Source organism: Papio anubis, chromosome 1, assembly GCF_008728515.1.
Source record: "Papio anubis isolate 15944 chromosome 1, Panubis1.0, whole genome shotgun sequence".
NCBI classification, from domain to species: domain Eukaryota; kingdom Metazoa; phylum Chordata; class Mammalia; order Primates; family Cercopithecidae; genus Papio; species Papio anubis.
Genome location: NC_044976.1, coordinates 51,755,308 through 51,778,978, shown reverse-complemented (window position 1 = coordinate 51,778,978; position 23,671 = coordinate 51,755,308). Strand labels below are relative to the sequence as shown.

Below are 23,671 nucleotides of genomic sequence, written 5' to 3'. Positions count from 1 at the left end.
GGACTCAGATAAACAGTTCCTTGCAAGGAAGGCATCAGAGGCTGCCATCCGGAGGTTATCTACATCTCGGACTCTGGCGGTAGCTGTCATGGAGTCTTGTCACAGGGGCTTAGGGTGCAAATCAGAGTGTTACAGCCTTAGAACCTTAGGTCCCTAGAGTGTCAGCAGCAGAGCCAGGTGGAAGCTGTTTGCAATGTTATAATGGACCCACGGGATCTTTAAACTGAGGGCTTTGGGAATCCTAACCCCAGGGAGGGGTTAGGATTTGAATCCAGTGCTGCTGGACCCCAGATCTGCTGGCGATGGGCTGTGGCTGTCACCCCCACCCCCACTTCCAACCATGCAGCTCCATTTTAATCTGTTTTATATGTTGGGGGTTCACTTGGGAAAAGGGTTCCTCTGCTTAAAAATAGTTTGCCAGGCCCTGTGCTGAGCCCCAGCTCCGTGCCAGGACCCGCCACAGCCTGAGAGGGTGGCTCTGGCAGTGGGACAGCCAGCAGGCCAGGGTCCCCGGGTGGGGTACAGGTTGCTCTGGGCCACGGTCTCCTCCCCCTCTCATTACTGTTGTGTTGTTGCTGCAGCCGGAGAACACTCCGGGTCTGTCGTCCTGTTGACTGGGGTGACAGTTTAATAGTAGCTTCCTGGACTGTCATTTAAATCTGCCTGCCAGGTTAGTAGGCCAGGGGTGGGCTGGCACACCCCCTGCCCCCACCCTGGATCTTCATTCTGCTGGAAGCGGTCGTCCTGGCAACGCCGGGGCCTGGTGAGCTCTATGGAAGGGTAATTGTTGGTGGGAGCAGCCCTTTCATCTCCCCGACCCGGGTACAAGTGGCCCAGCTGCCTTAGGGCTGGGCTGCAGGGCCAAAGCCAGCCACCCTGCACTGGCCCACACCTGAGAGAGGAAGTGGGAACAGCCGAGTCCCTTCTGTGCACCCAGCTCTCCAGTGTGGGGGCTTTACCTTTGCTCTCTGCCTCTCAACTGCCCTAGGAGGGGAAAGAACCTGCCCAGGTTGCTGAGCAACGATGTTGAGCTGGAATCCATCTTTCTTAGGGGTCGCTGCTCTGCCTTCAGAGAACATTCTCTAGAGCCCAAGACCTGTCCACAGAAACCAGAGATCAGTCAGAGCCTGTAAGGCTGACAGCTCTCTCATCTTCCTGTTCTAGGTGGCCGGGTATACATTCTCTGTGTCCTTTCCTGGGCCCTTCTCTAGACATGTCCCTGCTCTGAGGATTGGGGTCTCCAGTGGGGTCCCTGCAGCTTCACTCTGGGCTCTATGCTCTGTGAACACCTTGTTCTATTTTTTATGGCCTAGTGGGGCTGGCCCAGAGGCAGGCGGCTAAGTACAAGTACCAGGCTGCTGTGTGAACATGGGCCAGTCCCTCCCTTCTCTGCACCTCATCTAATCATTTGTAGGATGAGAGGCTTACGCCCTAGCAGTGTTTTCCTAGGTGTGGTTCATTGGACCACTTGTTTCTTGGGAAATAAACAGATGTGGCATCTGAAAAAGGAGTTCCTTGGTTAAACAAGCTTGGAAGACTGGAGGAAACAATCAGATATCCTCACTGCAGTCCTTCTCAGGGCCTTTATAAACCGGTGGGCATCATGCATCTTCAAGGGGGAAAATAGTGTCTATCCTAAATATCCTGGTGCATGGCCACCCCTGGGCTCTGTCCTGCCTCATACCCCTCTCCTCTGCTAGGGGCCGATTTTCTGTCTTGCACAGCCTCACAAAATCCCAAAGGAAGCTCTGGCAGCCTGGAGCCTTGGGGTTTTTTGGCTGCTGGAGAGCAGTCCTGTGTTTAGCAAGAGGCTGGATGGGTCCCTGGGTGAGCTCAAGGAAAGCCAGGCCCCTGTGCCAGGCCTCTGCAGGGCAGCTTGGTGCACAACTTGGTGAACAACTTCACCAGGGCAAGTTGTTCCCTGGCCTGGTGGATCTCCAGGTCCCTTGCCACTCACCTCGTCCCAGCCCCTAATGGTCACTCTGCTCACTCCTCCATGCCCCCAAGCCCCATTATCCTTCTTCCTGGAATGCTCTTCACTGCTTTCTTCACTCCCACAGTTTGGCTGACTCCTCTTCTTTGAACACAGTGCCCCTGCTCCAGGAAGCCTTCCCTGACCCCTGGGCCAGGTCAGGTGGCCCTTGCCTGGCTTGCTGGCCACAAAGTGAGATTGGGAGTCATTACCTGGGTTCAAGTGCAGCCCTCCCACAGACATGTGCTGTGACCTTGAGCAGTCACTTCTCACTAGGCCTTGGCTTCCAGGCATGTAACATGGGAGACCCACGTAGGGGGCCTCGAGACTCTGGAGTCCAACATGGCAGGACGTTCGGATTGCCAAGAGGAAGCCACACGGAGCAGTGCCCCTGGGCAGCCCGGACTGATCTTTATTTTGAAGCCTCGTCTCTGCACTGGGGCTCCAGGATGTGTGTGGGAGGGGAGCAGCATGGGAAGGATGTCTCTAGAGGCGGGGGAAGCCAGGAGGTGCTGAGTGATTCTAATAATTTCATAGGATCACAGACACTCAGTGTGGAGAGGGCCTTAAGACTTAGTCAGCGCCACACCTCCATTCCCTAATGAGGAGGAGGCAGGCTCAGAAGGTTTGAGGGATGGGCCCAGTGTTACACACACAGCAGCTGGGGCCAGGGCTGTGACTTCACACACCTCTAACTTGCGCCTTTTTGCTTTTCAGTTCATAAAGCTTTGGGGCTATCCTTAGCTTATTTGCTTCTCACAATGACCCTGTGTGTCCCGTGAAGCAGGGATGGTATCCTTGAGTGCAGACAAAGAAAGTGCAGCTCAGAGGAGTCGTGTAACTTGCGTAAGGTCACACAGCCTACAAGTGGCAGGGCACAGTTTGATAGACCAAGGACTGTCTGGTGCTTTCCTTGGCCCATGTTCTTGTTATAAATAGCATTTCCCACTTCCTTTGTCCTGGATTTCCCACTATCCCCCACTCTACCCTGGGGTCAACCCCTCCTCACTGCCCCTAGGATCCCCTAGTCCTTTGTGGCAGCCCATCTGTTGCTATGGCACCAGATTATGATGTCACAGACCCTGGTTGACTATGTATCACTCCTGGGCTGAGGGACTCACAGAGGTGGGCATTGTCCAAGGGGCAGACTGGCATGGGGGGACATAAATCCCTGGAAACAGGGAGCCATGAGCCCAGCTGCGGAATCACCCTGGGAACCAGAGCCAAGGCCAGCAGAGTAGGGGTCTGGCATGGCTTGCTCTGACAGCCTTAGAACGGCAGCACAGCCCTCATCTCATGGCAGGGCTGATATGGTCTCTTCACGAGGGACTATTGGGCTCATTGCACTGAACGGCCCGACACTGGGTGTTCGCTAGGATCTCCCAGAAGAGTCTTTTTGCCTTTTGTCCTTGTGACAAAGCTGCATGGGGAAGCCACATCTCCACTTGCCCAGGTTCACCCCGAGGTGGCTATGCCAGGAGTCAGTCTCCACTCTGACTCCAGATCCTTCCATGTGATCACACTTCCGATGGGGCCCTCCAGCGTGCTTTACTCTAGTCCCCACTCCTGGCCATCCATTAGCAGAGCAAAAGCCGTCCCAGGCCTGGGTTTATTCTGCTGCACACTTCTGGGCACATTCCAGGAGACCTGAGAGGTGTTTCAGTACATTTGAGGACTCTCGGGTCCTCATTCTTAGCCTGGTAACACTGAGGTGGCCGAGGGTCTGAATGGAAAGAGATCAAGCTTTGGCAGCTGCCACACAGAGTTGAAATCACGCTTCTGCCACCTAACATCCTCACCTCTAAGCCTTAATATCCTCTTCTGTACAATGGGATTAACAACAGCTACCAAGATAGCTGTGAGGAGTCACTGGGATATTGGGTGAAAGGTGCCAGGCCAGAGCCAAAAGGTGCCAGGCCAGAGCCAGAGTGGAAAATCTCCAAGCCGGTCCAGCCAGTGAACAAATCTGTTCCCAAAACCACCACCACAGGGCACTCTCCCTGCAGCTGCCATTTCCCAGCCGGGGCTGACCTCAAAGCTGCCCTCTGGGACAGCAGTGGTGTTTTTGGCTGCTCTGGCCTCCTTGCCCAGTGCCTGCAGGGCTTGGCACATGGAGGGAGGACAAGCTCACCCCCAGGCTTTCAGAATCCCAGGCAGGGCAGGGTTTTGGGGGGGGTATCTGGTTGTCCTGTGCCCAGTGACAGAGCCCCATCATCACCTTCTTCAAGCCTGCCCTGATGTTTTGGGCACATCTGACCAGACATCCTTGCCAGACTTGCCTACTTGCTTTTAATTCCCAGAGACTGGGCTGGGCTGATTCTGTGTTCTCAGTGCAGAACGTAGAACAGAAGTAAGGTTTATTGAATGTGGAACTGAAGCTTGCACAGGGCTTGCTCACCTACTGTAAGGTTTTTCTTCCACATCTGATACTGCTGAATGTTTGTTTGGGGAGCCATGGTGGGGATGAGCAGGCATCTGACTGTGGGTTCAGATTGTGACCCTGCTCCCCCCATATGTGACCTTGGACATATAACTTAACATCTCTGGGCCTGGATTTCCTCATACGTCAAATGAGTACATAGCAGGCCCCTTGCCATGAGGTTTCTTGGGTAAAAACACCTGGCAGAGACTGGCACAGGGGAAGCACCCAGTAAGTGTTAGAATGAGAAAAAGAAGAAACTAGGATATACATTTATTTTTTTTGGATGCTGAGCTTCTTGTGAGGGAAAAACCACTGGTGTTCACATTAGGAAATTCCCCAGGTGCTGTGGTTCATATTGGTACTTACTTTAAGATGATTACGGACTATGATTTACCAATAGGTGGTATTCGTATCTATCACTGACAATGACCTCTCAGTGCAGGAAACAGGGTGGGCTGCTCCAGGGCCCTGGGCTGAGAGGCAGGAGAGCTGTTCTTATCCCTGCCGTGTGTATTTCCCTAAGCCAGCCCCTTTCCCTTTCTGGGCCTCAATCCACACATCTGAAGGTGGACTCTGAGTCCTCAGGTTTCTTCTAGTTCTGCACATACAGAGGCATTCTTCTAAGCAAAGTGTGAAGAAAATTCATCTTAGAATGCAGATGTACTGCAAAGATTCCACTGAAAAGGACAGACATGGAACAGATTCAGAGACCCAGTCTCTCTCACCAAATCCCTGCCAGGCTACCCGGAGGATGGGGAGCAGGCCTGCAGCCCCAGAAGCACCCAGAGGGCCTGTGGATAGATTTGAATAAAGGTGGTCCATGGAAGTAGCTTCCTCGGGAGAAGGCAAGTCCCAGAGCTGCAAGTATGGAGCAGAGGCTGGGTAGCTGTGCTCGCATTTGGCTCGGTGTCCCCCACTGAGACCTACCCCAAGCTGGATTCTTGTGAATTTGACAGTCCCTGTGCTGCAGGGACAGGGAAGAAAGCAAACCATGTTGGACTCGTGATCAGTGATGATCTAGAACAGAGATCATCGAAATACAGGCCACAGGCCTCGCCTGTCCCTAGTTTTTGTAAATAAAGTTTTATTGAAACATAACCATGCTCACTTATTTATCTAATGTCTCTGACTGCTTCTGCCCCATAGTAGCAGGGTCGAGTGGTGTGACAGAGACCATTTGGCCCTCAAAGCCTCAATAGCTACCATCTGGCCCTTCACAGAAAAAGTTTGCCAACCTCTGCCCTAGAAGGACACTCAGCAGATTGTAGGAGCTCAGGAGGCTCCCACATCAAGAATGGAGGTGATACTAAGCCCAGTGTGTAATGGAAACAAGGCGGGAGGTGGGGGAAAGGGCTTTCAGACTAAAGACAGCTTGGACAAGGCATGATGGTATAAAAAGCATGGGGTATGTAGGGACCTACCTGCAGCTGAGGTGGGGCTAGATTGGGAAGTATGAGGAGGGGAAGATGAGGGAGTGGGGCAGGCTGGGGCCACGGGACTTCTCAGCCCCTGGGGAGAGGCCGCATGCTATGGCCCCTGATGTTAAATCCATCCCAGGCTCATTCCAGGGGGGGACTTTGGTGGTCTGAGCGCCCCAAGGCCTGGGGTAAGTCACTGCTGTGCTGAGGTATCCTCTTTTAGGCTGAAAAGGGACCCCCACCGCCGCCCCCTGCCGCCTTCATTTCTGGGCCTCCTGATCTGGAACTACCACACCTGAAAGCTTATCTCTCACCAGATCACCCTCCCTTTTCCTGATGAAGAAACTGTGGACCAGAAAAGTGCCATGATGTGCTTGAGGGTACAGAGCAAAATAGCACAGCAGTGACTCGAATCCAGACCTCCAGACTCCCTGCCCAGTGCTCTCTTCCTCACCTTGTTCTGTAGCGGGTCCTGGACGCTTGGTCCAGCAGGAACAGGGCATGTGTGAGTTCGATGCAGATGAGCCCCCAATAATTCAGAGGCCTAGGGCTGCTATGGAGGGTGCAGGGTGTCAGGGGTGGAGTGCTCAAGGCCCCTTCCGGTCTCCAACACCCCCTGCTACTAGGGGTACCCAGGCAGCCTCAGTTCCACCATGGAAGGCCTGACAGGGCAACTGCTCTCCCCCGGGCCTGCTAGGTGCGCCCAGTGCTGTGCTGCTGCTTGGGAAGAAGCTGGGGCACCTTGTGACATGGGCAGCCATCTCCTTTCCTCTCCTTGATCTGGAAACTCTAGTTCCTCCTAGGACAAGACACAGAAAACAGCAAAGAACCAGTCTGGGGATGGTACCCATATTCTTATCTCAGCTCTGTTACCAGCTGTGAGCTCTCAGCCTGCTATATCCCCTGTGTGGGCACAGAACCCCATTCCTTCAGCTTCTAATTGAGACTGAAACCCTGAAAACAACAGCAGCTGCCACTTCTCCAGCATCTGCCATGTGCCTAAGTCTGCTGCGGGTTCTTCATACATTATAACTTCTTGTTGCTCCTCCTCACTGCCTTTTGTCTTCCTCTCCCTATTCTATAGATAAGAAAATGTACACTCAGAGGTTAAGGAACATCCTCAAGGTCACACAGATAGGAGGAGGAGGAGGAACTGGGATTGAAATCCCCAGAGCAGTGTGGAGATCACCCCGCAGGCTGTAGACACCTGAGGGCAGGGACTGATTTGGGTGTCTTGCCCAGTAGATCCTCCTTCCACTGCTCTGAACACAAAATACCTCATTCATCTTGCCACAAAGGAATCATCTAGGTGTAGGATTCATGGTCACAAACTGCCTGGTGCCTGCAGAAGGGACTTTGACTTCCAGTCCAGTTGGGGAAAGTGGGACAGGCAGGTAAAGAGACTGAGAACTGGCTGAAGGAGCTAAGGCAGCTGCTGTAGGGTATCAGGGAAGGCTTCCTGGAGGCAGTGGCAGTGGAACTAGACATTGAAGGGAAGCAGGAGAGTGACAGGGGTATGATAAGTCTTGTCATGTTTGCTGGATTTGAGCTCTTGGACTTGGAGGGCAGAGCAAAATGTCACCTGTCTTCACGCAGTGTTCAGATGCCTAAGGAACAATGAAGCTTGTCTCTCCTGTCCTCTGCCCTTGGTCAGCAAGGCAGTCCGTGGCCTGGTGGGGCTGTGGGAAGCCCTGTGGTCCGGCTTGCAGACCAAGCACATCCTGGTTGCCCCACCGCCCTCCTGACTGCTCCCAGACTCACTACGCTCTCCTCCTTCCCCTGCAGCCAAGAAGACCTGTGCGGACAGTGACTTCACCTGTGACAACGGCCACTGCATCCACGAGCGGTGGAAGTGTGATGGCGAGGAGGAGTGTCCTGACGGCTCCGATGAGTCCGAGGCCACTTGCAGTGAGTCCTGCCCCTCAGGCTGGGTGGGGGTGGGCCTCGGTTTCCTCCTCACATCTTCCTTATTGAGAAGCTGTGAGGCTCAGGAGAGGTGACCAGTTGAACACTGTGCCACGCCCTCAGGGCGCTCCTGGTAAACAGGTGTGTTTAGTTGCTGGTTTCTACTGTCCTGTGTCTGGGCTTTCTTCACAGCCCTCTTGCAGATTGGACCCTGTTTCTGTGGCAACAGCAGCTAGAAAGAGTCTTGTCAAGCCCTTCTGCCCAGAAGGAGCCCTAGCGTGTCCTCCAGGCCTCCCTGCTGCTGTTCTTGAGAACTCCGACCATAATTCCAGGAGTGCCAATGGCAGCTGGCGCTTCTTAAGCCTTTACCATGTGCTAAGCTCTCTGTGTGCATTAATGCTTTTTATCCCCACAGCAGCCTCATGAAGCAGATACTGTCATTTTCTGAGTTTTGTAAAGGAGAACACTGAAGCTCAAAGAGGTTGAGTGACTTGCCCAAGGCTACCCAGCCAAGACTCTGAGGCCCTGGCCCATTCCTCTATCCTGGGTGGGCTGAGCCTTGGAGCTCCTGCCTCCATCACCAGCTGGGTGGTGGCAGAGGCAGGCGGGGGGAGGTGGAGGCCAGAGCTGAGCCCCAGGCCTGCCCCCTACACTCAGGGCTTTGTCTCTCCATGATTTATTTTCCAGGCCCTAATCCTCAAAGCAAACTTACACCCGGCAGGTCATTCCGTGACATTTGTTAAATTAAAAAGGAGATGAGAAGGGGGCGGGGAAGGACCCCGCAGTCCAGAGGCAGAGCTTCAGCAGCGTAAGCCCGAGACAAAAGGCTCAGGCGAAAGCATGTGGAGGATGGTGGGGCTGGCGGGGACCCGAGAGCCCCTCTTTAGGGGTAACAGTCGCCCCAGAGGCAGAGGTGGGGACAATGGAGACCGGAGTCCCATCTAATGCTGTGGCTGGTGATAACTGGGTTTCCTTGTCTCCTAGCAACAGAGCTACCAGTCTCCACATAAGAGAAAGAGAAAGGGAGAGAGAGAGAGAACAGAGCAAGAGCGGCCCCCACCCGAGACAAGGAGCCCTCATTTCCTCGTACAGCTGCTCCTGGCCTCCCCAGCCATGCCACAGGCCCCATCCTTTCCTCACCCATCACGTGGCCAAACTCCATGCCGTACTGGAGGCTCCCAGGCAGGAGGGAAGCCCAGTGCTTTGTCCTGAGCTTCAGAAGGAACAAAGCCCCGCCACGCCCACTTGTGACTTTCATCCTCTTGGCAACCTAAGGAAGGAGGGGGATCCCCATGTAAAGAGAAAGAAACTGAGGCTGGAGTCGGTTCTCCCCTTTGCCCGAGGCTGCCCAGCTAACAAGAGGCAGAGTCGTGTGCAGCCTGGAGTGTGTGCTTGGGGAGGGGCTGTGGCTACAGGGGGCTTTTCCTTCACTGCAGTCAGCCAGCTCCTCCATCCGTACCGCACTCCAGCAGATACTCCGACACTGGGGACGGAAAGGGAAGGGAGAGGAGCCTCATTGTGGTTATTAGAGGGGGCTGCCTTGCTACCTGAGGGCTGGGCTCCCCTTCTCCCCCCGCCTCCACACTCCCATCTCTATCTCTTTGTGTGGATGTCCCTTTTCATCTTCCTTTCTGTCCCCTTCAGGGTCCCACCCACCCCTGCCCTCTTGGGCTGCCTCCCTTCCCTGCTCATCTCCTATCCTCACCCTCCCTCTCGCCATCTCTCCCCCCTGCCCTACCCATGTGTCCCTCTGTCTTTCTCCCTCTTGCCCATCCCAGCACCTGCTGCCTTCCCACCCCCTGGGCTGGGCAGGGGCCCTCCTGCCTCACTCTTCCTGCCTCCCAGGCCCGCTTTTCACAGTTGAGGGACAACCCCCTGGGCTGGGCAGGGGCCCTCCTGCCTCACTCTTCCTGCCTCCCAGGCCCGCTTTTCACAGTTGAGGGACAACTAGAGATCCAGAGAAGTTGATAGACTTCCTTCACAGACACACAGCTTATTCATGGCAGGTCTCCCTTTTATGAAAAAAGGCTCTTCGAGCTCTCTGAGGTTTCACAAGGCACCTGTGGGAGCAGTAGCCAGGGCAGCACCCCAGGAGACAGAAGCCCAGCTCTCCTGTGGGCTCTCCCAGCTACTCACCGTGAAGCCCTGCATACCTTCCCATCTCCCTCTGGGTCCTGATCAGTAACATTCCAGAATTCCAGAATCTTCTCCATTCCTAGATTCCTAAACTCTTAGTATTCCGAGACCCCTTTTCTCCCTCGCTTGTGCTAGCTGGGGTGCAAGAGCCATGATGCCCACTTCCTGTATTACATTGGTCGGGTGGAGGCAAGGCAGAAGACTGCCTGGAGGAAGCTGGCCAGAGTGGGAGCGCCAGTCAGGGTCAGGCAGAATTTGGGGCAGCAGGACCTGATAGCAGGCTTGCTCACTCCTTCCCAACTGAATGAGAACCTAGCAGCCAACCTACTATCCATTTAATTGGTGTTGCCGTAGCAACCTCCACGGCCTACCAGGTTCCTGGGGCCGTGCCAGCTCCCAGGATGGAGCCCCATTCCCTACCCCTAAAAGAAAGATTATAGGCAGTAAAGTGTAGTGAGTTTGGAATCGGATATAGTTGGGTTCAGGTCTTTTAACCTGTCAGATCTCAGGCAAGCTGCCCAGTCATCCTGAGCCTCAGTTTATTCATCTGTAAAATGTGGTAATGGACCTGCCTTAGAGGGATTGTGAGAATCAAATGAAAGAATGCAAGTGTCATTGCTGGAGTAAATGGCAGTGTTATTTGTATTATTATATTTTGGCTGCAAGCCCTCTCTCCCCAACACAACAGTTTGTTAGATATTAAGATATTAGATTCTTATAGTATTAAAATAGTGTCGGTGAAGGGGTTTGCACTGAGCGGGAAAGGGATTTGAGAGAAGGTCCCAATTCTTGTGTTTTCCCCCATTATATTGTCTGACCCTAGCTGGCTGGGGTTTCTCCCAGCTGTTTCCCTCTGGTTCTGGGTTCTGTACCTTCAAATGTAGCGAGGACTCACAATGGAAAAGCCCAGAACATTTGCCTAGTGGCAATAGCATTTCAGCTCTAATTATAGCTCACTTGATTGGGGATGGCTTCTGACCCACCTTCAAGCGTCTGTTGGGAGGGGTGAGGGTGGGGGAGGGAAGGATGGTTCAAGGTGAGTTATAGTTCTGGATGCTATTTATTTGAATATGGAGGCTTTTTCATGCATCTTAGAACCTTTCCACCTGGAAGGGGGGCCTCTCTGATTAACCAGGATTATCTTCCTATTACAGATCAGAATATGGAGGCCCAGAGATTTTCTGAGCTCACTCAGTAAGTTAGAGACTGACCCAGCTAGCAGCATTTTGCCTGGCCTCAACCGAAGGAACTTGGTGTAACTCCTTGTCCTGCACCTTGGGTGGCCCCATGCTGTGCTTCCTGTGGCAGGAGCTGTACTGAGTGACACTAGCAGTTCTCACCACCCGAGCCTCTGGTCCCTTAGAGCTGGCAGTCCCCATTTGGAGGTTATCTGCCCCTAAAACTCACGTGGGTTGACACTATAGATGTGCTCCCTCAATGAGCAGCCGCCAAGTACTTTCATTCTTTAATTTAACAGACATTTCCCTTTTTGTTAATTTGTGAATTTATGAATTGGAGAAAGTACCAATGGATTTGAATTTCTGGGGCAGGATTCTCTGGGAATTTAAATGCCTTTAAATGCCTTGAGTCACTACAGGATACAGAGTTTCATGAAAAGCCCCCTTGCCAGCTTTGGAGGGTTCCTGTTGTCTGGGAGACAGTGGGATTCTTCATTCCTGCCTCTCAGAACCTAGGGTACTTGGAGAGCAGGCCAAAGGCATATGGTCCCCTCAGGGGGCATCTGTCACAGAGGGAGTGGCTATCCTGGGATGGGGTCTGCATCGTGGTGGACCATGTGGACTCATAATGTGCATTCCCCAGTGGTGACACCAGGCCCCTCCCCAGCCACTGGCATTTGCACTTCATGAAATTAAACAAGGGCAAGTGTTTTCTGAGCTCCTAGTTTGTTCTAGGCTCTGAGTGTAGGGATTTCCATGTTTCCTCATTTAAGCCATCCACTAACCCTAGGAGATTATTCAACCCCATTTTCAGATGAGGGGAGCCAGAGTGCAGAGAGGTTCAGTAAGTTGCCTAAGGATCTTAGTATTAGTAAATGAAATTTGGGCCCAGGTCTGTGTGTCTCTAAAACTCACGCTGTTTCTCCTACATCATGCTGCTGGGAGCCCTTGGGCTTCAGTTGTCCTGAGAGTGGACATCAGATGGCCATCGTGCAGAACCTGCCCAAAGGCTCAGTGAGCCCCCTTCCTCTAGTGACCTCTCTCCAGGCCAGAGGTGCCAGGGAGACCAACAGGATCTGCTTTTCTCTTGTGCAGTCATTAGGTGCAGTAAGTTAAGCAGTGTGTTTGGACCTGGGATGGAAGTCCAGATCTGCCTCTCACCACTAGACTTTGAACAAACAACTTACTCTCTCTGGGCTTTACTTTCTTCATTCATAAAATAGAGGTAATAATATCCACTCATAGGGTGATACCATGTGTCAATAATTACCCAGACCAACTTCCCAGGACTGTGGAGTGGAGAGGCCTGACATAGGACCCTGCGAGCCAGGCTCCAGTCCTACCTTTGGGGGAAAGCTACAACACAGGAGAGACAGTGAGGTTCCAGGAGAGACAGGAATTGGAATACCCAACTGCCAGTAGCTGTGTGACCCTAGGCAGGTCCCTTCCCCTCTCTGGGCCTTGGTCTCCTGCCACTCCAAGGGTGTTCATCAATGTGACCTCTGAGGTCTCTCAAGTCCTGCATTCCAAGAGCCTTGGCTCTTTGAGGGTGGAGGGCTGTTATCAGGCACTGCTGAATCCTCGAGAGCCTATAATTAGAGCTGTCTATTTAGGGACACAGCAAATGTCTTATTAATTATAAAGAAAGGAAGCAGACAGATTGTTTAATCATTGTCCTTGCTGAAAGGTTATGCAATTAACTATATAAATATTCATTAAAAGTTCAAGCAGCTGCTTGCTGCACTGGGGTCTCTAGAACCCAGGCCCCTGGAGGTGAAGCATACAGCCAAGGGCCCTTTCAGTCACCTGGGCTTTTGGGAGGAGAGTTTGGGGATAGTTTTGGAGCATGTAGGGTTTGATGGACAGGCAAGGCTCTAGTCATAGGAACCCAGGCTGGGTCTCTCGCCTGCTGTGCACCTTTGGGCCAGTTACTTGGTCTCGCTGAGCCTCAGTTTCCTCATCTATAAAATGGAGTGCTTACATGCAGGACTGCTGCCCTGCTGTACTCTGGGTATGCCACTTATGTGGCGACCTTTGTAAATGGCACCCCTGGAATTTGCACTGGCAGCCCACAGGGCCTGCTTACCTTACAACAGACATTTATTGCTCACAGTTCTGGAGGCTTGGAAGACCAAGATCAAGGCACCGGCAGTTTCAGTGTCTGGTGAGGGCCCATTCCTCATAGACGGCACCTCCTTGCTTCATCCTCACATGGTGGAAGGGGCAAGGAGGCTCCCCCTGGCCTCTTTTCTAAGGGTACTAATCTCATTAATGAGAGCTGTACCATTATGGCTTAATCACCTCCTAAAGGCCTCACCTCTTAATGCTATCACATTGAGGATTAAGTTCCAACATGGATTTTCAGGGGATACTGACGATCAGACCATGATGGAATGAAATGAAAACATATAAAATTCTCATCACAGAGCAGCCTGACACAACGTAGCCTGACACACCGTAGCCTGACACAATGTAGGTGTTCAAAAACTGGGAGTCCCCTCCTACTTCCTTGAGAGGTTCTGTTTCCTGAGGCCTGGCTTAGGGATAAGTAGTTGCTTTGACCTTCCTTCCCATTGCTGTCTTAGGGGCTTGCAAGTATATGGAACATCTGTATCGCTTTTATGGTAGTGAATTGAAAAGAGATGAAACATCCCGTGTCTTTTATGCTTGCAACCCAGGGGTTCCCAAATGGAGGTGCATGGGAATCACCTGGGTTTTGGTGGGGAGTTACGAAAATGCAGATCCCTAGGCTCTGCCCTAGAAGTGTAGATTCAGCCGGTATGAGCTGAGGCCAGGAACCTGCACTTTCAGTAGCTCCCTCACCCCCCATCCTTTGCTGAGAGGACCCCCAGCGAAGCACTGGTCAGCTTCAGCTTCCTGTGTTCCAGTGGGGCCCAGAGGGGAGGTGCTTACCTGGGGTCCTGCAGTGTTGGTGATAGAGGTACCCTGGAAGGACCCCATCTCCCAACTCCCAGTTTCCCTTCAGCACCCTGCACTGCAGCCCCAAGGTGGCCTTTATAAGAGGCCTTTGAGTGTCAGTACTTTCCAGAGCTCAACCTGACAGTTCTTTGCTCATCCATCCCACAAGTTTGCCAATCCTCGAGCAAGGGAAGTTTCTGTGAAAACGAATCCCAGGAATCCTGCCTTCCCAAGGAATTGCCCTGTACTCATGAAAACATTCCTAGGGATAACCTTGGGGACCTCACTTTCAGAGGCCTAAGGTACTCTTCTCCCATGGCAGTAGTGGTGTCTGGGGACCTTGACACAGATACCTGCCCCCCTCCTCAACTCATCTGTGCCCTTTTCTATATCCCTTGTGATCTCTCATCCCAGCTATAGAAATAGGAAGAGGAGAAACTGGTCTGAGATCAGAGAGCAAAATGGAGGGTGAGGCATGAGTAGCCCACTGCCTCCGGGGGGAAATGGATTGTGCCAGGTCTCCGGCATCAGACACAGCTGACTTTCAGTCAATCCTAACGCTGTTCTTTACCAGCTCTGTGACCAGAACTTAGTGCTTACCACCATGTTTGTCACACAGCAGTGCTCAAATACTCCATGAATAAGCAAAATTCAGAGTCATCTGTTATGTGTGGATAATCATAATAGGTAACATTTAGTAAGCACTGGGCTGGGTATTCTTCTAGGTGCTTGCTTTACAGACATTAACTTAGTCATCATAACAATCCTATGAGGGATAGTATTATCCCCACTTTATTGGCACAGAGATGAGGATTGTTGGCCAAGGTCACATAGTCAGTGAGTGAGTGAACTAGGATTTGAACCCAGGCAGCCAGATTCCAGAGCCCATGTTCTCCACCTCCATGCTGGAGGCCAGCACATAATCCTCTCACCCTGCTGGCTTATTGTGAAAATTAAATGGAAGCATCTAGCACCATGCCTGGCACATCCTAGAGACCACAGAAATCGGGGCTCCTGCACACTCTGGAAGGCTGTAGGGAGCCAACCACGGAGGTCTGAGATGCATCTGCCTTGGCTGAGCCTGTCACGTGGGTCCGGCAGAAACTCATGATAAGAGCCGTCCCCAGCCTTGAATAGGGTTCTCATTCTTTCTTCCAAATTGAGATTCAACCCTGGGGCTTCAGGCCCCTGATTGAGTCAGCCTCTGATTGCGGCTGCAGTAATTATAGCTATGCAGTCCCGCTGGGCCCTGCTATGCAGCAGCTGTTCTCAGCAGCAGGCTCAGCACCATCACTCGGGGAGGGGGCTTAGAGGCGGGCCGATTGGAGCCGTTGGGGCCTTGGTGAACCCTCTAAATTTACAGGTTCCAATCATGGAGTCACTGATCTGGAAGGCAAACTGAGGCCCAGCTGGGACATATCTCACCTAAGAGCACACAGCTGGGAAATGACAGAGACGAGTGCAGGGCATGGTGGCTCCATGTTGCCGGAACTTAAAGTGGAGATTTGGAGGGATGGGAGGTGTGGCCAGGAGAGGCAGGCAGGAGTCAATGGATTAAAGAGGAACTTGAGGGCCAGGGACCAGGGGGCCATGAAAGATGTTCTGTAGAGAAGTGGTGGGGTCAGATTTAGGATTTGGAAACTCCTGGGACAGACAGAGGCTTCTTCTCAGCTGATGAAACTGAGACATGGGCCAGGAGAGCCCTGATGGACTCCTAGGGCCTTGGACCAGGTGGCTGGAACAGGGTGGTAGGACTGGTTGGCACCATGCCCTGTGTCCCCCTTGGCTAAGCTATGCATGGACATCTGTCTCCACAGCCAAGCAGGTGTGTCCTGCAGAGAAGCTGAGCTGTGGACCCACCAGCCACAAGTGTGTACCTGCCTCATGGCGCTGCGACGGGGAGAAGGACTGCGAGGGTGGAGCGGATGAGGCCGGCTGTGTTACCTGTGAGTCTGGGGTCAGATCCCCAGGGTCTGCCAAGCATGGTCAGGCAGCCTCAGGGAGTGACAGCCACTTCTGGGGAGGGGCCCAGTTCCCCGTGGGGCTTGGTAGGTGGACAGGAAAGGATAATGATCAGGACATTAGTAATGGCTAGACACTATGGAGACATTGTCTTCTTTCATCTTCACAAGCACCTCATGAGCAGCCATTATCATCCCCATTTTATAGGTGAGGAAACTGAGGCTCAGACAAGGGAGGAAAAGTACCCAGGGCTGAGTGATGAAACCAAGATTCAGATTCAGGACTGGACAGCAAAGCCCATGAGCTTTTTTACCATGTCTGACATCTGCTCATCCATCCCACAAGTCTGCCAATCTTCGAGCAAGGGCAGGGGGACCAGGGAGGGTACTGTATGGAGAAATGGTGGTGGCCTGAGCCAGAGTGCCAGCAGTGCTGGGGGGAGGGGGACGGATTCCTGAGGTGTCAAGGACGACTGTTGCTGAAATATCAGATTTGAGCACAAACGTCACAGGGCAGAGAAGATATTCTCAGCAGCCTCGGCAGGGACAGATGGAAGTGGCCATTGGGACAGTTCCACATCACTGAGCTTCAAACACAGGATTATCTCCTTCCCAGGGAGCAGGCCAGCAGGGCCTGGGCCAGTGAGGAGCATGGCCAGGCCTTACTTTTTCAATTCGAGGGGCACCTACTGTGTGCCAGGCCTGAAGCCAGGCTCTGAAAGGGACAGTGAGGTGAATCCTACACAGTCGTCCCTCTGGGAACACATGATTAATGGGGGAGACAGACTGGCTGTTGCTACTGGGCTGTGCAGCTGGGCTGAGATATGGGCGGTCACCCTGGAGGGCTTGCCAGGCACTTGCCCGTCACTGCTGCCTACTCCCCTCTGCCAGCCTCTATATTTGCATCCTATCCATCTTTCCTGGCCCAGGGAAAATGCCATCTCCTCCAGAGGTGTCTGAGTAGTCGCACTTTAAGATTCTAAGTCTGGAATTTGATGTGTCTGAAGCAGGAAGCATCTGGGTATGGAGGGAGATCCTGGCTGGGAACAGTAGTTTCAAAGTCCCAGTGATGGCACTGGCTCACTTCCTCAGCTGTGATAATTTTGCTGGGACTCACTGGCCAATGAGAATCCTCTTTCTTCTTTACCAACCCCCATAATCAGATGATTCCTCCAATATGAAGGCCGCTACTGCAAGGGATGGGAGCTTCTCCAACTAAGGCATGTTGGAATAGGAACATTCCCCATTAATTATGGGAGACAGGGGTGTCAGGTCTTACTGGGCTTCTGTGCTACAGCTCCCACTCTCCTAGGCAGAGGAGAAAGAGTCCTCCCACCCCTCATCTCTCTGAGCTTCTTCCATTTGTGAATGCTAGGAGTAGGGTCTCTGGGGCTATGTAGGCCTGAGAATATGGATCTTAAAGTTACTGTTGGCTCCAAAACCTCAGAGAAAACTCAGTATGAAGGAACACTTCCTTGCCATCAAAATCTTCAAGTAAAATTTAAAAATAGGGCTGGGCGTGGTGGCTCATGCCTGTAATCCCAGCACTTTGGGAGGCCAAGGCAGGTGGATCATGAGGTCAGGAGATTGAGACTATCCTGGCTAACAGGGTGAAACTCCACCTCTACTAAAAATACAGAAAAAAAATTTAGCTGAGCATGGTGGCACGTGCCTGTAGTAACAGCTACTCGGGAGGCTGAGGCAGGAGAATCACTTGAACCCAGGAGGCAGGGTTGCAGTGAGCTGAGAGCGTACCACTGCACTCCAGCCTAGGTGACAGAGCGAGACTCCGTCTCAAAAAAGAAAATTAAAAAAAAAAAAAAGCACTTCCCATTGGAACTCCCAGAAAGCAGTGAGTCCGCCCTCCCTGCACATGCACAAGCTGGGTGGGGACAGGCAGGAAGGGAGCTCATCTAGGTGTCAGTGTAATCTTGAGGGGCAGTGGCACTGGCAGCATGTGCTTTTTCCGCTAATGCCGCAGTGTCTCAGAAGTCTCGGAGGGGAAAAAAAACGCAACTGTCAGACACTTGGTAGAGCTGTCAGAAACGCATGACACGAGCTACCTACCTGGTGAAACTGAAGACATCACTCTTTATCTTCAATAACAATGAAAATTCACATTTTTCCATCAGAAAATGAAAACACAGACTCTGGGCGCCCCCACGTGGAAAGATCTGGTGCTGCCACCACCACATCACCTTTGGCCACAGCCATGCCTCACCAGGGCCCCCCAGGGCCAGGTCTTGGCCTGTGTGTGGACACACAGGAGGGAGGGAAGTGAGGAGGTCACTGCCCTGAAAAACTGCTGGAAAAACTCCAGGAAGGGAGGAGAAAACCAGAAAAGCCAAAAGGAGGAGACAGAGTAGGAAAGAAAAGCCCCAAACCTGAGTTCTGGTTCTCTTGTTGTCATGGACTATGTGACCCTGGGCAAGCTGCTCCTCTCTCTGGGCCTCAGTTTCCCCATCTGGCAATAGGGCTGGCTGGTCTCTAAGTTCATCCCGGCCGCTGAGCTCAGACTAGCTTATCAGAGAGAAGCCCAGAGCCCCAGGCAGAGCTGTGACGCTTATTTACTGCACATCCCATAATTACACCTCATACCTGGGCCAGACCAGTTCCATCCACTCCACACCCACTCACTGCAGGGAGCTCTGTACCAGGCCCTCAGGACAAAGGAGGGACGCCCCTAGGCAGTGTGGATTCATGGGGCAGATGGAAAAGGACATGAAACTCAGACACCTGCGCGACTGAGGGGCTCAGAAACAAGGGCAGAGGCAGAGATTTCCCAAGCAGGGAAACACCAGGGTGTCACGGAAGAGGTGGAATTTGGGCCCTTGGAAGATGAGAACTCATCATTGCAAAATGTGGAGACAGTGGTGGGCAAGAAGTAGGTTCCCAGTAGATGGAGCAACTTGAGCAAAGACTTGGAGGTGGGAGCCTATGCACTGGGCCCAGCAAACGGTCTAGCATGGCCGGAGCTGTGAACATTCAGGAGTGAGGTGATGGAGCCACAGTACTGACCCAAGAGACGCCTTGGATACCAGGCCAAGGGACTCAGGTGGAACAGTGCAGGTTATGCTATGCGTCGCTATGCTATGAAGAGCCAACCCCAGACCCTGGTCCCTGGGAAGGGTCAGTGTCATTTAACAGATCATGTCCTGGGCCCATCACAAGGTCCTTCAAGACAGGCAGTGCTGTAAGGTTTCAGAATGCCCCTCCTTGTTCCACCATGCTCATGCTCATTTACCCAGTGAGGCCTGGGGGGCTCACGAAGGGCAGGTGTGTTGCCTGTCACCCAGCATGTCCGTGTTGGAAGCCCGCCTTCGCCGTGCCTAACTGTACGTCCACCATTCAGCCCCCAAAAGGGACTTGATCTGGCCCCCGGGTGAGGGTCGGAACCCCTGTAGCCGGACCAGCGGGGCCCCAGGTCAGCCGGGGAGGGGGTCGGCGGGCCGACCTGCTCTCTGTCCCGCGCAGTGTGCGCCCCGCACGAGTTCCAGTGCGGCAACCGCTCGTGCCTGGCCGCCGTGTTCGTGTGCGACGGCGACGACGACTGCGGTGACGGCAGCGATGAGCGCGGCTGTGCAGACCCGGCCTGCGGGCCCCGCGAGTTCCGCTGCGGCCGCGATGGCGGTGGCGCCTGCATCCCGGAGCGCTGGGTCTGCGACCGCCAGTTTGACTGCGAGGACCGCTCGGACGAGGCAGCCGAGCTCTGCGGCCGCCCGGGCCCCGGGGCCACGTCCGCGCCCGCCGCCTGCGCCACCGCCGCCCAGTTCGCCTGCCGCAGCGGCGAGTGCGTGCACCTGGGCTGGCGCTGCGACGGCGACCGCGACTGCAAAGACAAATCCGACGAGGCCGACTGCCGTAAGCCCCCTCCATACCGCCCAGCCCCGCCCAGGGATTGCGGATCGGCTACCCGATCCCGATTCGCCAGGTGCAGGCTTCCTTTCATTGCCTTACCTGAATACATTACCTGGGTTTACTACAGAGGAGACCGAGGCTGGGAGAAGTGAAGTGACTTGTTTGAGTTCATGCAACTGCCTGGCTGCGGAGCTCAGGTTTAACTCCAGAAGCCTCCACTGGTACCTGTGTCCCTGCTGTGAGCCCTCCCACTTGTACTTCCCACCCCCATCCCGCAACCCCTCTACCCAGAAACCTGGCAGGCTCAGGCGCTCCTCCCATCTCTTTACCCACTAGGCCTGCTCATTCCTCAAGGCCTGGCCTAGACTCATCTGACCTTCCCAGCTGGGCTGGGTCCCTCTGCCGGGCAGGTCTCCAGCAGCCTTCTCTTACAGCTCATCTCACACTTATGTCCCCATCTGAGCATTCCTCAGCCCCGCTCTGCACCCTGAGCTCCTAGAGGATGAGGAGGCTCTCAGGAGTCTCTGGGCTCCCACCCCCACTTCCACCCCTCCCAGCACAGCACCTGGCACAGGAAGGTTTGCCAAATGGATGAAGTCATTAAGTAATGAGCACCAAGACTCAAATGAAGTCCGTGTGTCTGTTCTGAGGAGTGGCCCTGGAGAGAGGCAGGGACAGGGAAACAAGAGACCTGGGTTTAGTCCTGAATCTGCCAGCCAGAGTGCTGTATGACCCTGGGCAAGGCCTTCCCCCTCTCTGAGCTTCAGTCTCCCCATCTGTACACTGAGGTGCCTTGGCCAGGTGTCCTTTGAGGACTCCTAAGTTCAGCCACTGGTTCGGTTTTTGCCAGGGGTGGCTATGGCATGGGGATGGGGGTGGTGGGGAAACTGTCTTAGCACCACACTGACTCTGATCCTCTCCCCTTGCCCTCTCCTGGCAGCACTGGGCACCTGCCATGGGAACGAGTTCCAGTGTGGGGATGGGACATGTGTCCTTGCAATCAAGCGCTGCAACCAGGAGCAGGACTGTCCGGATGGGAGTGATGAAGCTGGCTGCCTACAAGGTGCGTGTGATCAGGGCACAGAACACATCTTCTGTGAGGATGCCCTGGGCTCTGGTGACTCTCCAGAGAGCAGAGTTGGGAGGAGTTTTCCCTTGGTCTCCAAGAAGCATTTTCCCCCAAAGCACCACTTGCCCCTAGATCACCTGGCTCCCTTCCCATGGGGTCCTGGTGGCACCAGAATTGGATTTGTAAGGACTTTGTCAAAGCTGAAAGACGCCTAGGGCTACATGACAGGGCATTTGGGAAGTCCAGCCCCCACCACTTGTCCAGGTCCCAGCTGCTGAGTGGCTTCCCTCACTAGTTCCGAGGCTGAGCAGAGGCTGAGTCTTGCTCCCCAGGAACCCCCTTTAATTCTCAGATGGTTCTTCTGGCCCCCACCTGCCCTCTGCAGGAGCAGGGACCCTCCTTCACTAGTCTTCTGGGGGAATGGATAACAGGTTGGGCAGTGTGGCAACTTCCCCTCTCTGGGGTCCATGGGGCAAAGGTCCCCCCAGGAGATAGTCAGTCCAGCCTCTAAGGTCTCTCTAGAGCTGTTGCCTGGTCCCTCCCAAGACCTGAGTTCTGCAAGATGAGATGCAGATCCCCACAGCCCTGCCCAGCTACATGAGGCTTAACCTCCTAATCATCCCTGGGATCCTGTCCTGTGAGCAGAGCTTCCTCAGGTCCTGGATTTACCTGTCTATCCTGGGCCACCCTCCAGAGACCTGTGAGGGGTTAGAACTGGAGCTCTACTTGCCTCCTGTGGGCCCCAGCCCAGCCCAGCCCTTCTTGTCCAAGGTCTCACAGGCACTGTCCACTCTCTTGTCCAGCCCAACAGAGTCACCTTGTGAGGGTCCCCGCAGATTTCAGTGTAAGAGTGGCGAGCGCGTGGACGGCAGGAAAGTGTGTGATGTGCAGAGGGACTGCCGGGATTGGTCAGATGAGCTTCTGAAAGTGTGGTGCAGTGCCTGTCTACGCCCACTGGCTGGACTCAGTCTCCTGCCATCCCTCTCCTGGTATCTGGGCTCGAGGCCCTCCAGTGCCCCCTGCCCTGACAATTTCTGCTCTGACCCTCTCTTTGGACTCATGTGCTGTCCTATGGCTTCACATGGGGCTTTTCACCCCCAGGCCTCTGGTCTACATCTCTACAAAGTGCTAAGAGCTTGTCCATCCCAGGTACTAAAAAATTATGTTTTCTCTCACAAACTTGGCCTCTCCTCATTCCTTCCCCGTTCAGACCTCTGAGACCTTCTGGAACTTTCTCTCATCCTCGGTGTTCCTGCCCTGCTGACCTAGCCAGGGCCCTGGGCTCTGAGGTCTTCTAGCCCCTTGCAGAAGACCCAGCAGAGGAAGAGGTGGGCACAGCAGGCAGGCAGCCAGTTGAAGCACATCCCAGGGCCACTGCTCAGGCCATACCTGCGTGGGAGTAGGGCAGGCCTTGCAGCAGGAGCTGGCATCATCCTAAGCCCTGAGGAGTTCGGACCTGATGGAGAGACCAGACTTGTAGGCCAGACTAAAGCGAGACCTGGATGGAAGCGGCTGCCCTGATGTCGGCTACAGCTGTCAGGGTGGGTTTCAGGCTAGAAAGAACAGAGGCTCCAGGCTCTAGGTAGGGTGAGCATCCCAGAGAACATGCTGGAAACCCAGTGTGGACTCCAGGAAGGTTCATGAGTCTTTTTTTTTTTTTTTACTGTTCCCAGGTCAGGGCTTGAGGGAGATTTGACAGAGAAGCCCTGGGAGGACAGAGCCTAGGTCAGTCCCTCCCTCTCCTGCCTCCTGGCAGACTGTTTCCTCAGCACCTCCCTCCTGGGCGCTTAGAGGAGGTTCATCCTCTGGAGCTTCCCAGGAAAAGCATATTTCCTCCCCCTTTTGAAGATTAAAAAACTGATTGTGAAAGGAAGAGTAGCTGAATGAAAGTGACTCAGCTTCTACCTGAGCTGGCAGGAGGCAGACACTCCCTCTGCCTCCAGGCCCTGCCAAGAGAAGTCCCAGAAGAAGGCACTTGTGGAAAAAGAGACAGGGAAGCCAGAGCTACTAAGCCTAGCTCCCCCAACACCCAGACTTGGAGTAGCCAGGGACTACTATCCTACTAAACCCTCTCTTCTCTCCCGTCATTTGCATGACACACCAAAGAGGAGTATGTACACACGAGCTTGTGTCTGCGTGTGGCCTCTGTCTCTGTGTTGGTGAGAGGCCGGTGTCTGTATCCATGTCTTCTTCTCTGAGTAAAGCAGGGGAACTGCATTCATGCATCTATGTGTGTGACCCCAAGTATGTGTGAATGTATTTATGGAGTCCATGGGACTGTCTGTGCTCTGCACATAAGCTGGTATGTGTGCATGTAGTTGTGCGCATGCAGGTGTGTGCATGTAGGTGTGTGCAGTGACACCACTTCTTCCTTCCATGGAAGGAAGCTGCAAATACTACTCTGGCCTCTCTGCACCACTCTACCTCATCCCCCTCCTCTCCTGGCTCCCTAGCGGAATCACACCCATGCTAGGTAGAATGAAGAAGGACTGGAGACTTCCCTGCAGGCATTTGGGTAAAGGCTACAGGGGCAGACCTGCTCTCCTTTCTCTTCCCCTCACCTACCTGAGCCCTGGAGGACACTGTGCCTTCCTTCATCAGAAGCCAGTCACTTTGAGCTCTCTCCTTTCCCCTTTTCCCTTTCAGGGCCATCCCACCTACACATGCCACTTCATCAAGTGCTCAGTAAATAGAATTGTTGGGTTGCTGCTACCTGCAAAAGGAGAGGAAGGAGGCGAGTGGATGCATGATAGGGGCAGTGGGTGAGTGGGAGGACAGATGAATGGATGGTGCTCAGGGAATAACACAGGAAAGGAGAGGTCAGGGAGGGCTC

The 23,671-nt window shown here is 53.7% G+C and overlaps 1 protein-coding gene across 11 annotated transcripts in view; it reads left to right on the top strand.

The window, feature by feature from the left end:
- Positions 1 to 23,671, top strand: part of LRP8 (LDL receptor related protein 8) — an 84,652-nt gene that overhangs the window by 30,514 nt on the left and 30,467 nt on the right. For 6 of the 11 annotated variants that reach the window (XM_003891910.4, XM_003891909.4, XM_009208829.3 and 3 more), the window contains exons 3-6: positions 7,598 to 7,720; positions 15,768 to 15,896; positions 19,386 to 19,772; positions 20,710 to 20,832. In XM_003891910.4, coding sequence (XP_003891959.1) covers positions 7,598 to 7,720; positions 15,768 to 15,896; positions 19,386 to 19,772; positions 20,710 to 20,832 — 762 coding nt within the window. Of the gene's footprint in view, positions 1 to 7,597; positions 7,721 to 15,767; positions 15,897 to 19,385; positions 19,773 to 20,709; positions 20,833 to 21,649; positions 21,771 to 23,671 lie in introns of all 11 variants that reach the window. The other 5 variants (XM_009208842.3, XM_009208836.4, XM_009208830.4 and 2 more) reach the window with 3 other exon arrangements.